Raw genomic sequence first — 15,010 nt, 5'->3', positions numbered from 1 at the left:
CTGCCAGTCATGTGTGCTAGGTCTCATGCTGGATCCAGTTTTGAACTGACGCTTACTCTCAAACCTGTTTCTCTTTGTACTAATCAGATTGCTGTTTTCTTTTTCTCTAGGTTGCGGTCTTTGGTAAAGCAGTTAGAGAGGGGGGAAGCTTCAGTTGTAGACCTAAAGAAGAACTTGGAATATGCTGCGACTGTTCTTGAGTCAGTATACATTGATGAAACTAGGTGAGTTAACTACAGGCATCAGCACTCCTCTTATATCTAGTACCAAAGACACAAAATTGTAATTTACACGTCAGTTGGGAAATTTGTTTTAGCCAAGATTTATTACTCGCAGACAATATGTTTTTAATCATTACAATATCACAGTCTGTGTAGAGCAGATCTTCAGTCCTCGGTCTAAAAGCTGCTTTAAGTTTCTTGGGGCAGGGGAGGAGATCAAAAGCAATCATAAATTTAATATATATTCTCTTGCAGAAATGTTTTCATAATAGTTGTGTCTCACTTTTTCTGAAAGTTTCTAAATTCCTACTCCTCTATTCATTTTGAATAGTGTTAAATCTTTTCACTTGTATCGAGTCTTTGAAATTAAAAAAAATTCACTCCAGGTCATGATAGATGTAGACTGGTAAGATGTTGCAGAGGAGTACCCTGCTCTGTTATATGCCATTTCCTTGGTGCTAAATGTAGAGTCACCTCCGATGACCAGAATGGGAAAGGAGAGGACTGTATGATACTAACTGGAAAGTTAGACATGACCATAAATGAGTTCTGAAGAGCAGAAAGGTCAGGAACATTGACGAGTTGAAGATGAGAAGTCAGAGGATGATTACGTAGTTGTACTTCAGAAGGCTGATACTTCTTGTTTGTTGGCCTAGTAGTGAGTTTCACAAGCTAATATATAACTAAATAAGAGAACAAACAATCTGGTGAAGACTTGTACAATTGTGTTCCATTAGAGCTGATGAACCAAAGACTTTTAACAACTGCTTAATTAGAATATATGTGAGTTTCTTTTTTGTTAATAATGTTGCAATGCTCTCCAAGGGCATTTACCCATATTTACTCATCTTTCCCCCCTTCCCTCTCTAGGCGTTTACTGGACACAGAAGATGAGCTCAGCGACATCCAGTCTGACTCTGTGCCCTCGGAGGTCCGGGACTGGTTGGCTTCTACCTTCACGCGGCAAATGGGGATGATGCTCAAAAGGACGGAGGAAAAACCTCGGTTCAGGAGTATTGTCCATGCAGTACAAGCTGGGATATTTGTGGAAAGGTAGAGAGACATGTAATTACTTAGTTCTAGTAGCTGTCCAAGTTCCGCAGGTTGCTCCTGTGGTATTGAATGAGTAATAGTTTAATATGCTTCCAATGATGTTTCTACACAGATCTGGATAGCACCTTGGAACCTGGAATTAAGTAATATATTGCAACCTGAAATGGCACATACTGATCTGTTTTCAGCTTAATACAGGTGTAATAGCACAGTTGGAATAATTTTGACCGAGAATACGCACCTCTGCATAGCCCTAGGTCAAGAGTGACAGCTTCTAAAATTTGGTCAGCCCAGACCGAGCCCTCCCTTGCCTCTTTTTACCTCTGTAGGCTATTATTTCTTATGAAGAACTGGTAAGAAACAGAAGAAAATTCTGTATCATAGTATTGCTCGAATGAACTCTAGACTGAGACTGATGTGGAAACTTCGGAGCTCAGGGAGGACTTCAAAAAACCCATTGAGTCCTCTCAGCCTTCTCTGTTGTGATTTGCATCAGAACCTACTGCTAAAGCTGATTTCACTTTCTGAACCGTTTAAAACATTTAGTCATTTCGGTTTGGACTCACTTCCAATCTTACCTTTTCTTTGTAAAGTAACCACTCTTTGCTGACATTCTTCCTTCAAGCTAGAAGAAGGGCTGGCACATGTGAAACTTTTAGCAGACTTTAAGCAGCGTGAAAGACAGCAGGTCCCAGCTCTCTACAGCAAAACTCAAGTCAGGAATGGAAGAGCAGAGCACCTTTCACTCTTCATCAGAATCATGGTGACAGCCTACCAGCCCTCTGTGCAGGAGGTTGGATGTATCAGACAGTGAACTACAAGCCACACAGACACACAGAAGCCTCCTCTGGCATGTCTATAGACGATTTTTTTATCTGTGTACCGAAGTAACTGTACATGTGTTAAGAGTGGCAGCAAATTGTGATAAGACTGCACCTGTCATTTCTCCTTGGAACAGGTTTCTCCAGGTTTGACAGGCTATTTGTGAATTAAACCTCAATCCCAATGAGGGACTTGCTCAACAAGGAAGTAAATGAACTGCAGAGAGCTGGCTGCAGGAGGCTGTTTTCCGGCTGATCTGAATCACTGTGGCCCAACGGAGAAAGTGTTCAGATATGATATGGCACCAGAGGAGGGTTGTGGCTCTCCTGAGCTAAGGGAGAGGGCCTCTGCCTGAATTGTCACTTCAGAGAAGGCTATGAGGCTCCTGACTGAAGGGTGGAGGGGGGTAAGAAATTCTGTAATTCAGGGAATGGGTGAATTTAATTCTCCAAAGGAGCTGACTTTTTTTAGGTCTGAGTTTGTAACATGACAAAGAAAAATGGAAGTGAAGGAAGACTTGACACGGGATTATTTCAGATGGGAGAAGAGATTTCCATCATCTCCTTTTAGTCCTACGTTGCTTAAGTGCAAAAAAGGGTGATACTTGCTCAAGTGCTAAAAAGGGAAAGGCATTTTAGCTATGACAGTGGTCCTGCATTCACCAAGCCTGTTAAACAGTGTGGCCTGAAAGCAAGTTTTTAAATCTGGTACATACTTCAGTGCTTTCTTTAGTATGGTTGTGGATGTTGATTATTGCCTTACTCTTTTTCTCTCTCTCCTTCAAACACACACACACACACAGAGCAAACTCCCAAAAGATTTTATGTCAGTCTTAAAAAAAATGCAGACAAAAGTAACAGCTGTACCGAACTGGAGTTGATTCATTGCAGACAACAAATGATTTCTGAAGTACATTCAGAATTAGCTTGCATGTCGACCGGCAAGGACTAATGGAACTGAAAGAGCAGTATGGTCATCTGCAGCAGAAAATGGGGAACATCTTGTTTATTTGAGTATAGCCTTTCCCTCTGATGAAGGCCTGATAGTGGCAGATTCTCTGTGATGTCCTGCCAGGTAACTAAGATATGAGATGCTGGGGAGTGTATAAATCTCAATTTAGGCTATACAATAAGAATGATATAGAGAATATTGTGCAAGTTAGGAACAAGAAGGAATTAAAAAAACAATGTGCAGTCAGTGTTTCCTGGGCTAAATAAGGTCTCCTGTAATAGTCTATTGCTTTATGGATTTTGTTTGTTTGTTTTGTTTAATTCTATTTATGTGTTGCCTTATCTATTTTATCTTGGTAGAATGTACAGACGGACTTCAAATATGGTCGGTTTGAGCTACCCACCAGCTGTAATTGGAGTGCTAAAGGTAATCCCAATAAAAAGGCGTTGGGGGGGTTCTGTACAAAGCATCAAGATAATACTGTGATATTTGACTTGGTAAGGGGGTCTTAGTACTTGCCCTTTCCTGCTCTCTGACATTTAGTTTAGTTCACATACATTTATCATTTACTGGCCTAAGGGAATATCCTTTCAATAAAGGAAAGAATAGAGTTCAAGGCTGTGGCCATTTTCAGGTTATGAAGGTTACAGCTCTGTTCTAGATTACAGTGATTTAACTGAAGACTTAGTAACATGATGGAATCAATCACAACCTCCCACAGGGAAGAAAGAAAACACAGATTGAGAGAGGTGGAGAAGGAAAAGGATCAGTTGCTGTGAGAGAAGGGAATTTCTTGCGTTGCTCAGCTCCAGGTTCTTCAAGGTGACAATCAGTTTAGGAATAACAACCCTTTTATGAGTTTTGAGGTTTCAGAGGAAAACTGATTAGTCAGAAGTACTCAGAAAAAAATAAGGTTCAATCTATGGAACAATTGCAAGGTTCTTGATTTAGGCAGAAATTATCAAGATTACAAACACAAGTTAGCAACCAACTGCCTACGCAGCAGCTTTGCAGGTTACATGTTGCATGTGGTTACACCATGCTGTGAAACGGTGAAAAAAGGTGATGCAGTGGGGCGATACACAGGGATGCTACATGTAAAGTTCATGAAGCTTCTGCTCTACTCCACATTGGAAAGACCTACAGTTAAATTAGTGAATCCTTTTTGGTTTGGATAGTACAACTCATCAAAAGATGTGGAGGAATTGCAGAAGGTCTATTGAATGCAAGAAGAATGATCAAACATGCCTTTCATGTACAGAATCAAAGCATCCATCCACAGGTTTTTCCAGGTGCAGGTTGACAATTGTTAGCTTCATTCCTGCGAATGGGATCTAAAGTCTTTGTTCTTTTAGAACTACACCCCATAGCCAGCTTATGAGGGAACATGTCTATTAATGGTACCTCTTCTCCTGAGTTCTTCAGCAGTAACAAGACAATCCGAGACACATCAGCTACTCTCAACTGACTGAAACCTTACACAATCCCTCTCCTCTTTCTATGTCTGTAAATGATTAAGGGTCATAAAGAGAACTGATCATGCTAAAGTTAAAAAGCATCAAAACAACAAAGTCATTGACTAATTTTGCTCAGGGTGAAGTAACACCCATTTTGCCACTGTGCACTCTAGGATGTATTTTTTTCCAAAACTATTTTGAGAACATGTCTTTACCTGGATGGCCTTGGGGTTGGTAGTAGATGTTGTAGAAATGGGAGCTACTTGTTTTGAAGAAGTCTTCTGTCTTTGAAGTAATACTTCATCTTAAATTTCTCAGTCCCATCTCCTTAATGGAAAATGATACATTTTGTTGCTTGCTTCAGTCCAGTAAAGCCAAGTAAAAAACCTTACAACTAGCCAACTGCTTGGTGTGCTCTGGCTCTGTAAAATGAGCTGATGGTTTAAGCATGCAAAAGGGTGTAGGAGTGTACCACACACATCTCTTCAGCTGTTCTGGATTGCCACAATCAACATTCCCCTCGGAGTCATGGTAATCAGGACAAGGATTGAGATGACATGGAGTCAAAACTAACTTATTTTTGAACCATGTGCTTTCCTATTTGCTGCCATGGCCAACAGGATATCCACACTGAGGAACCCAAAGCTGTGGAATCAGGTTGGCAAAATGAGGTTGTTTTTAATAAAACAATGAAATACCGTAGCTTCTGCAAAATGCAGATGAAGTAGTAGCAGTGCAAGTCCTAGTGTATATCTCTCTCACTTCTTCAGTGGATGAGAAGTTAGGCAATTTTTTGAGTTGATTGCACAGCATCTCTCTCTATACCTGTATATTGGATACTGATTTTTCTACTGCAGTAGCCTGTTACTTTTCCGCGTGACATGGGCATGATGATCTGATGGGCCTAAGACCTGCTGCCACAAAAGGGGCCATCAGCCTTGTCTCTCATTTGAATAGTGGCCATACATACCATCCATACAGACATGTTTGAATAAGTATGTTAATTTACCCAGTAGGCTGTGGTGATCCACTGTTTAGCAGTGTAGTGCTAGAGAGAGAACTTCACATTTATTAGCTGCTGAAGTGGTTACCTGCTTTAGAAGTAAATTTTTCACTTTTCTGATGCCTGTGCTGTCACAGCAATATTTTCTGGGCTGGCTAATATGGTAATGAACACAGAACCTGTAGTCACTTACAGTGTCTGCCATGTAGCCTTCTGCATGTCTGTGGCTACAAAAATTTCAGGCCTTCCAGTCATGTTGAGCAGAATAACATCTATCCCTGAATCTGACTGTTGGCTTATAAAACAAATCAAGGTTTAACTCTGAGGTTAAGGACAAACAGAAAGGTAGGAAAGTGAGCATTTAGGAAGAAGAACTGGTGTTTCCCTTCATCTCTAGGTTTCCCCAAGCAGTGGAGCAATGGCCAAGTAATAAGGACACAGGACTGAGAAGTAAGACACCTTGGATCTATTTGCAGTTATACCTCATCGGGTATATGTGGCATTAGAACATCTTATGACACTTCAGCTGAGACTACAGGGCCAGTGACCTAGAGACATGTGTAGCACAGAAAGTTTCCCATCCCTCGCTTCTCCTGCTCTCCTTAGGGAGAGGAAACAGGTTTTCTTCTCCATCACAAGACATCCATGAAGTTCTGCTTCCCTTTAGATCTCTCCATAATATAGGGGTCACTTCCGTGTTAATTTTTTTTTGAGGTCATAAAATCCACTCATTTTCAAAGCGTAACTTCTGTTGCTGCAAGCCTCTAAGCCATCTGTGCTACTTTCATGCTTCTGTTAAGAGGATTTTCCCCCCTAGTTATTCAGGGTAAAATGCTGCTGTCATTATTGTCAATAGCAAAACTTCCGTTGACTTGACAAGAGCAAGGATTTCTCCCTCAGTAAAATCTAAATAGCTCCACTGTGAAACTTATCGTCTATGTGGTTAACCATTATTTCATGAACAAGAACAATTCCGATGTGCTATTTTGCAGTTTCACAATTTGTTAAATTTTATCTGCTGCAAGAGCACAACATTAACTACAGGAAAAATATATAAAGGAACAACCCCCTTTTTTTTTTACAATATAAGACTTCCTTAAAGTGAGTTAAATTTCAGCATAGTTGAGACATTATTTTCAATGCCATAGGACCCAAAAGTGAATTATTATATACCTGCAAGTGTTAAATTAATTTGCTTCATTGACTGAGATAAGTGGTTACAAAATAAAAACACTCAAAAACCAGGAAAATACTTAAAATTGACTGAGTGGATGCTTTCGGCATTATTTTTCTTGCCCATTTTCTAAGCTTGTTCAAGGGCTTCAAAACATGCTTTTTTGGTGGAACTTTTTCCTCTTTTTGTTGTTTTTCCTCTCTAACACCTACTGGAAGTGTCAAAAAGCTGCAGTTTATGACTGCTCTTCTCTGACTTGGGCCACAAATCACGTCTGGAGGAGCTTGACCCTGCCTTCAATGTGTGGGCTCCACACAGCTTGTAAAATCAACTGCTTGGCAAGCAAGTGATTTACTTGGATAGGTGAAAGCAGAGCTGAATCTTCAGCGTCCTTGATATTCACTCACTAATTAACTTCTCTGTTGACTATACTTCCAGAAGCGGCATACTCTGCTCTGTGCAATCAACACTATGCAAGTAGCAAGGTTGTCAGGATCAGCCCATGCTGGAGAGAGCCAGTACCAAAATACATTGGCCTTGTTCAGAACATAAGAAGTCCTGTAGCTATGCTGGTGTATGGGTGACCGACCACAAGGCGTTTAAAGGTCCCTTGCATTTGACTTGAAGTCCGGTCCTTACCTGGGATATGACCATGACAACAAACAGCAAAGGTGGACAGGGCTTTAAGAGCTCAGTAGATAATTGTAATTTAGCGTTGTTAGTATTGCTAAAAAAGATGGCAAATTTTTACATGGACTGTAATGCTTAACAGTACTCAACATTGTGTCTAGCTAATGCCCTTTTCTTGGGCTGAGAGCAGCTGTGCACGTGCGTATGTGAAATGTAGTCATCTTTCTTGGTGAAAGTGCCACAAGGAAATGGGAGGTAACCTGCAACAGAGTTTGAAAGTGGAGGGAAACTTCAACGTATAGACGTCAATCTTTGATGTGTGTTTTAAGGAGAGTGATTTGGATAAAACCCTTTGGGAAGTACATCAAAGTTCTCAGCAGGCAAGAGAGATTGAGAGCTGGTTCTGTGCCAGCTGCAACTGCCTTGTTGATCTGTACATCATTCTTCTAGCTATAACTCCTTCTGCACCTTTCCTCTTTGTTGCTAGCAGGAGGAGAAAAAGGTTCATAGGGTTTCAGGAACATCCAATTCTGAGATCAAGGAGCTTTATCTTGCTAGATAATGAGTGCTGTCAACTCCCATGGCCTTCCCTAGAGTTGAGATTTGAACTCAACCTTCTGTAAGGTTTATACCTTATACTTTAGCTTTATGAGCTGGGAAGTGAACTTTCTCTCCTCAATCTCTTTACTGACCACCCTGCAGCATTAATATATCATTTACAGCTGACTGGAACTTTCCCAAGTGGAATTAGATATTTACTCTTCTGTTACAAAGGTTGTTTTTTATATCATTGTTAGCACTTAATGTAACATTACTGTGATTTTCTTCTGCTCTGTAGTTTTCGGAAAGCCCCAGTGGACTCACTTATCTGTGAAAAAAAAAAAAAAAAGGAAAATTAGGGTCATGCTTTCTTTGGGCAATTTAAGATGCAATAATCACAATTCAGGGTTAATATTAAAATCACAAGGAACTAAGTTGCTCTTTGGGTCTAGCAAGATAGTTCTTCTAGTTAGTTATTATTTTGGTTGATTGAACAGCAAGTAGTAAAAATATGACGACAGGTGTATTTTTTTTACTGCAAAAAAAATCATATCACCTTACTCTGTTTTAAGCATGAGTGAAGCATTGGAGGGCTTTGTTCACAATAAAAAGTCATAAGAACTCTATAGGGACAGCAAAATCCAGAGGTTTTAATATCATTAAAAAGTATATCTTCATTATTTCTGTTTCCTTCAAAGTTAATATAATTTTTCATGGATTTTTCATAGCATGTGAGTAGGGGACAGAGAAGGGTAAAATCAGCCACAATAGGGCCATCCCAATGTTTCATGTACTAAACCAAACCAGGATTCTTATCTTTTTGGGTTCAGCCTTTGCTGGTTAAATTCTGGTGTGGAGAATTGCCATGTTTAGAATAAACAAACAGCATATGTTTCGTAATGGAAGCTTCTTAAACACAAATCATACAATATTGATGAGTAAATTAGACTTTGCATTGGTTAAATGGAATTGAAGAAATTAAAAAAAAAAAAGCTATAGACTTACATCACCACTGTAATTCTCTATTTGTAGATGTAAAGTGATAGAAATTGAACTATCATTGTAAAAGGGATGACCATATTAACTGCCTTTTCTACCCACTCTTGCAGAATGTAGACAAGTGGTCCTTTGATGTATTTGCACTAAATGATGCCAGTGGGGATCACGCACTGAAATTCATTTTCTATGAACTTCTCACACGCTATGATCTGATCAACCGTTTCAAGGTCAGTACTTAGAAGATGGGCTTCTTCTTCCATCTTGGATTTTGTTCAAGTTGCCTCTCATCCTGCTTTGTTCCATTCAAAATGCAATTTTAGCACTATTTGAAGGCTTTGTGGATGCCGCACTTTCCCCAGGAAGCAAGACCAAATGTTATTTAAGTAGTACTTTTAATTGCAATGGGACACAATGAAGTAGACAAGGTTCCAGACAGGCTTCCCCATGAAATCCATGGGAAATACTACATTTGATCCTGTGGGAACGATGGTGTCATTCTCCTGAGATTCCCAGGACTCTCAAGTGGGCAGGCAAAAAAGGAGAGATTGAATTCAAATTCAAATTCATCAAAAGCAGCATGGCTAGCAGGTTGAGGGAGGTGATTCTGCCCCTCTACTCCACTCTGGAAAGACCCCACCTGGAGCACCGCGTCCAGCTCTGGAGTGGGAGAAGACCCTACCTGGAGTGCAGGAAAGACATGGACCTGTTAGAGCAGGTCCAGAGGAGGGCCACAAAGATGCTCAGAGGGCTGGAGCACCTCTCCTGTGAAGACAGGCTGAGAGAGTTGGGGTTGTTCAGCCTGGAGAAGAGAAGGCTCCGGGGAGACCTTATAGTGGCCTACCAGTACCTAAAGGGGGCCTATAAGAAAGATGGGGGCAAACTTCCTTAGTAGGGTCTGTTGCAGTAGAACAAGTGGTAATGGTTTTAAACTGAAAGAGGGTAGATTTAGACTAGATATAAGGAACAAATTTTTTACGATGAGAGTGGTAAAACACTGGAACAGGTTGCCCAGAGAGGTGGTAGATGCCCCATCCCTGGAAACATACAAGGTCAGGTTGGATAGGGCTCTGAGCATCCTGATGTAGTTGAAGATGTCCCTGCTTATTGCAGGGGGGTTGGACTAGATGACCTTTAAAGGTCTCTTCCAACCCAAGCTGTTCTGTGATTCTATGATTGTTACAGAGGTGTGCAGATATAAATGTGATGTATCTTTTCCTCCAGCTTTGAACAGGCTTAAATTTGGATGGCAGGAACATTGTGCTCTGATCTTGACCATTGTCCCCACCTAAATATTCTGCTGTCCCTTCCCTCCATTGACATTTCCACTCCCCAGGGGTCCCCACTCACTTTGGCTGGAAAGGGTTTATGGATCTTTGGTTCCTATACTTCTTCAGGAACTGCCTGTGCCTGATGAGAAGTGTTTGAAGAAGATAACTGGTCTGAAGTGCATCCTCACCTGATACGTACCCAAGAGGAGAACAACAGTGCTCCTCTAACTCTGGAAATATGACCATTTAGGGTATTTTCTGTTTGAGCAGATGAAACTGGAGAACCCATGTTGCCAGTTGCATATGTTGTAGCTGACACCACCTGCATAGCGTCCTCTTTAGAAACCCTCTGAATTTCATTTTCTTGAGTGTGTGCAGTTCTACTCTTGGAGTTGGAAAAGCATGGCAAGCCCCTAGGATGGGCAGGCTGGATTTTGCCATGAAAAGCCAAAGGTCTGATAAATGATACTTCTCTTAGTAGAGGTTCTCAGACTTGCTCTATGATATGTTTCATTAGAAAATCTTGAATGTGAACAGCAAAGCAGAAATATATTCCAGTGGGTTGTGAGGGTAACAGAGAGACTCTTGTGGCCTAATTAGAAATATTTCTCCAGGGGCAATCAATCAAGTGGTCTCTGTTACTTTACATACTGCCTGTGTCTTCCAGATGGCATTTTTTAGTATACTTACTTACTTACTTGTGTGTGTTTATGTGCAGGAATGATTCATCCATAATGTAATTAGGGATAAGAAACTGAGTTTGAGGAAGTAACCTGGATTCACTCTCTCTCTTGAGTGCCTGTTTCAGATGTTTTAGTGTGTTATTGATTTGTGAAGTACAAACTGCTCTTTCGGACCTCTTATGAGAATGCTTCCCTCCAAATGCTAGCCGTTAAAGGTGATTATTTTGTTATTAATTTGTGTTGCTTTCCTCAGATCCCCATTTCTGCCCTGGTGTCCTTTGTGGAAGCTCTGGAGGTTGGCTACAGTAAACACAAAAATCCGTATCACAACCTAATGCACGCTGCAGATGTGACACAGACGGTCCATTACCTCCTTTTCAAGACAGGCGTAGTGGTAAGTACAGGAGTTGGCATCCTGAATACCTAATGAGATTACAACAGTTTTGGCTCATTAAGGAGATTATGATTATCCACAATAGAACCCGTTTGCACTGTAGACAAATTTCATTTGATATGGCTGTACTAATGAAAGTAGAGATTTAGATTATTTAGAAATAGAAAGTAGGTGAAGATATGGATAACTCTTTTCACAATGATCTAAAAGAGGATGAAACCCAAGCTCAGTTTTTCACTGCCACAGATCTCCTGGGTGATTCTGCTAACTCACATCTGTTGGAATTCATTTCATCTAATGTGAAAAAACCAAATTGTCTAAGCTTTCTTCTTACTTAGGGGAGAAAGGCAGTACCTCCAAAGGACAATTCATTCCACTTATCTGCAGATGACAAGAGCTATGCTCTGGAGATGCTGATCTCCATCCAGTCTCTGCAGCAAAACCATCTGAACTGGCTTACACATAAACCCGTAGACAGCTAAAGTCTGACAGCAGTGACAGGAACTGATAGAAAGCTTAAACAAAAATACTGAACACACAATATGTTCCCACAGAGGTTGTTAAGACAAACAACAGAAATACCTTTGAAGATGGACTAGAGGAATTGAAGGCAGGCAGATTCCAGAGTGGAGGTCAGTGATTGCAGTTATGGTTCAGCTGGTGGCTCAGAAAGTTGTCTGAAGCTTTTACTGCAGCTCCTGCCTTCTTGAACACTCCCTTGTCATCCCAAGCTCCATAACTGGGAACTGCTGAAGAAAAGGATGTGGGAAACCCATGGTTGCGTGTGACTCAGCGCAACCAACGCCATGAGTACCTTAGATGGATTATAAGAAATCACCATAGAAGTTGGCAGTCAGCATCACTTGTGGTAATACTTGTGTCTCCCCCTGTACGGAGTTGATGACACCTTTTTCTGCACAGCTCGGTGAGAAACCTGAAGCAATGCTGCTGCCAGCGTGTAGTGTGTGATGGAGCATAGGACAGAGAGGTGCAAGCTAACAAGGCGTAGCGCAGCTCCTGCTATGTCTTTTAGGACAGTTTCAACAACTGTAGAGCTGCTTACGGTTGGAAGGAACCTTTTTGCTTATGGTGTGGCTTTCTGCAGTCCCTTAATTGCCGCAGCAATGTTGCTTGCAGTTCTGAGGCCAGACCTGGATGCTCTTCCCTGAGGAGTAACATGCTCCAGTGCCTCCTGTAAACACGTCCCAAGTCGCCTGTGTTGAACTGCACCTGTGAATTGCAGTGTTTACTACAGACATATTTGGAAGGAGTCAGGCTCTGTATGTCTCAAGACCTGATCCAGACTGCCTGATTCTGATTAAAGTTGTGCCATTGCTCCTGATTGTGTCTGAAGTAAGTAGGAGTTAGGTCAAATTTGCAACTAATGCAGATGCATGCTCCAAACCTCCCATGAGATCCTAAATTGGTCACTGCTGCTTTTAGGGCCATTTTAGTTAATGAAAACGCATGGAAGGCTGTATTCAGTAAGAATAATACAATGTTGAGTAATGCAAATTGCATTATAATGGTGAGCAAATGGATCCCCTTTTTCTCCTCAAACCACCGAAGAAGGGCAGTTTAGGGCCGTTTTCCCTTGGGGTGGTTCTGCTTCGACAAGTGACTGGATGGAAAGAGCTGCCCAAGTGCAGCAGCCCTCCTGCCTGTGTGTGTTCAGAACTGCCTTTTTCCACCTTGCTGCTTCTTGGTCTGTTAGCAATTTAGCTGCAACTCATCTGTGAATGAATGAGTGCTATTTCATTCTAGCCCATATTGCCACAGTGCTGAGTGGGGTTTTGTATTCTGTCTCTGGGCAGAGTAAAGCTAGGCAAGCGTTCAAAAAGAAAGGACTGGAAGGACATGAAAATACATGAGTTAACGACGGAATAGTTTGGATTATTTTGCTCTACGAGGGAGAGAGATGATGTAGCAGATAAAAAGAAAATAAAACCCCATAAACCAGACCAAACCAAAAAGCCCCAATGTTTTTACTTATGTACTGAGCAAACTTGCTATAAAGTCCCTGAGGTGCCCCAAAAGCATGAGCTGAGTGTGTTCTCTTTTTTGCTGGAAGCCCTGGGCTTCAAGAACCTGTCCTGGCCACCTGCCAGCCCACTCCATGGCTCCAGGTGGGAGCAAGGCAAGTAGTGCTGTTGATTAGAAACCAAGGTGTAAAAAGAGAGTTGACATCATGGGCTACTCCTTACTGGATGTGGGGTTACAGACTTTAAAGGCAGAGGAGCTCAGGAGCTCACAGAGGTATTATATTCTGTAGAACCAGTTTTCACAGCAAAGCTCCCCTTCCATGTTTTATTCCTACTATTAAGATCAAGCTTTTTTCTCACACGTCTCATGAACCAGAGATGCGATGCCACTACCATGCACATTGGTAAAGAACACTTGCATTTGAATGCTCTCATACTTATTCTGTGATCAGTAAGACTCAGGAAGCAGGCAGGAGAGATGAGCCCATGGCTTGTATCCTGCCAAAGAGAGTAAGGATGCAAGTTAGGGGAAATAAAGCTCCTTTTTTTTTCTTTTCTTTTTTTTTTTTTTTATATACGAGGCCCTTCGCTGTTCTGAAAAACCAAAACTAGCAGTAGTGAAGTGCATGTGGGAGCTGAACAGGATGATTTTCTATGTGGTACTGGGCCAGGAAACCAATGTCAGTGTTGTGGCAGATCAGCGGTGGGACCCAGGCCTGAGGCTTCTCTTCTGCCAGCTGCACAGCCGCAGTTGCCTCAGTTGCCTCAGCCTGCCCCTGTCTGCCCTGTGCCCCGGCCCCTCGCCGTCTCAAAGGTGCTGGGCTGGGCCTGCACCATGTATGTCAGTGTCTTTCCTGTCCTGAGGAAAATGGGAAAACTGGGTTGGAATCATCAGGAATAAAGGAGAAGAAGATATTGGAGACATACCAGGGGGATCTCTGACTTTGTAATCCCACTGGTAACACTGGGAGCGAGAGCTGACTTTGCCTGCCTCTTCACCATATGTCAATAATAATATCTATAAAGCCTATGTATTCAGTGCTATACTTTTGCACAGTTTCACAGCAACGTGTAGACATTTGAAAGCAGCGCAGCTTCTTCTCTTATCTCATCTCATTTCTTCTTTGAATTGTAAAGTATATTTTCTGAAAGGTAAAGAAGGGGAAGCTATGTTGGTTGACTTGCTTTTCCTCTGCTGTTATATACTATACTTGTCTCCTCTGAAGGTGTTAGCCCAGATTAAAGACAGATTGCTCTGTAAGCATGTCATGTAAAATATTAACAGGCTTTTTTGCATTATTAGAATCGTAGAATTGTCTAGGTTGGAAGGAAACTTTCAGGTTATCAAGTCCAACAATGAACCTAACACAAACGAAAAACATCACTAAACCGTATCGCTAAGCACTACATCTACCCGTCTTTTAAATACCTCCAGGGGTGGTGACTCAACCACTTCCCTGGGCAACCTGTTCCAATGCTTGATAACCCATTCAGTGTAAAAATTTTTCCTAATATCCATCCTAAACTTCCCCTGGCACAACTTGAGGCCATTTCCTCTTGTCCATTCACTTGTTACTTGGGAGAAGAGACCAACCCCCACCTCTCTACACCCTCCTTTCAGGTAGTTGTAGAGGGCAATAGTGTCTCCCCTCAGCTTCCTTTTCTCTAGGCTAAACAATCCTAACTCCCTCAGGCGCTCCTCATAAGACTTGTTCTCCAGACACTTCACAAGCTTTGATGCCCTTCCCTGGACACGCTCCAGCACCTCAGTGTCTCCCTCTTGTAGTGAGGGACCCAAAACTGGACACAGTACCTGAGGTGGGGCCTCATAAT

At 41.7% G+C, this 15,010-nt stretch overlaps 1 protein-coding gene across 8 annotated transcripts in view; it reads left to right on the top strand.

Moving 5' to 3' along the window:
• PDE1C (phosphodiesterase 1C) overlaps positions 1-15,010 on the top strand; it is a 315,435-nt gene that overhangs the window by 232,794 nt on the left and 67,631 nt on the right. For all 8 annotated transcript variants that reach the window (XM_054189660.1, XM_054189653.1, XM_054189658.1 and 5 more), the window contains 5 exons: positions 111-224; positions 1,092-1,274; positions 3,407-3,473; positions 8,961-9,077; positions 11,055-11,195. In XM_054189660.1, coding sequence (XP_054045635.1) covers positions 111-224; positions 1,092-1,274; positions 3,407-3,473; positions 8,961-9,077; positions 11,055-11,195 — 622 coding nt within the window. The remainder of the gene's footprint in view (positions 1-110; positions 225-1,091; positions 1,275-3,406; positions 3,474-8,960; positions 9,078-11,054; positions 11,196-15,010) is intronic.

The sequence above is a fragment of the Rissa tridactyla genome, chromosome 2, assembly GCF_028500815.1.
Source record: "Rissa tridactyla isolate bRisTri1 chromosome 2, bRisTri1.patW.cur.20221130, whole genome shotgun sequence".
In the NCBI taxonomy this organism is placed as follows: domain Eukaryota; kingdom Metazoa; phylum Chordata; class Aves; order Charadriiformes; family Laridae; genus Rissa; species Rissa tridactyla.
The sequence above is the reverse complement of the archived record's forward strand: the minus strand, read 5'-3'. Positions and strand labels throughout refer to the sequence as shown.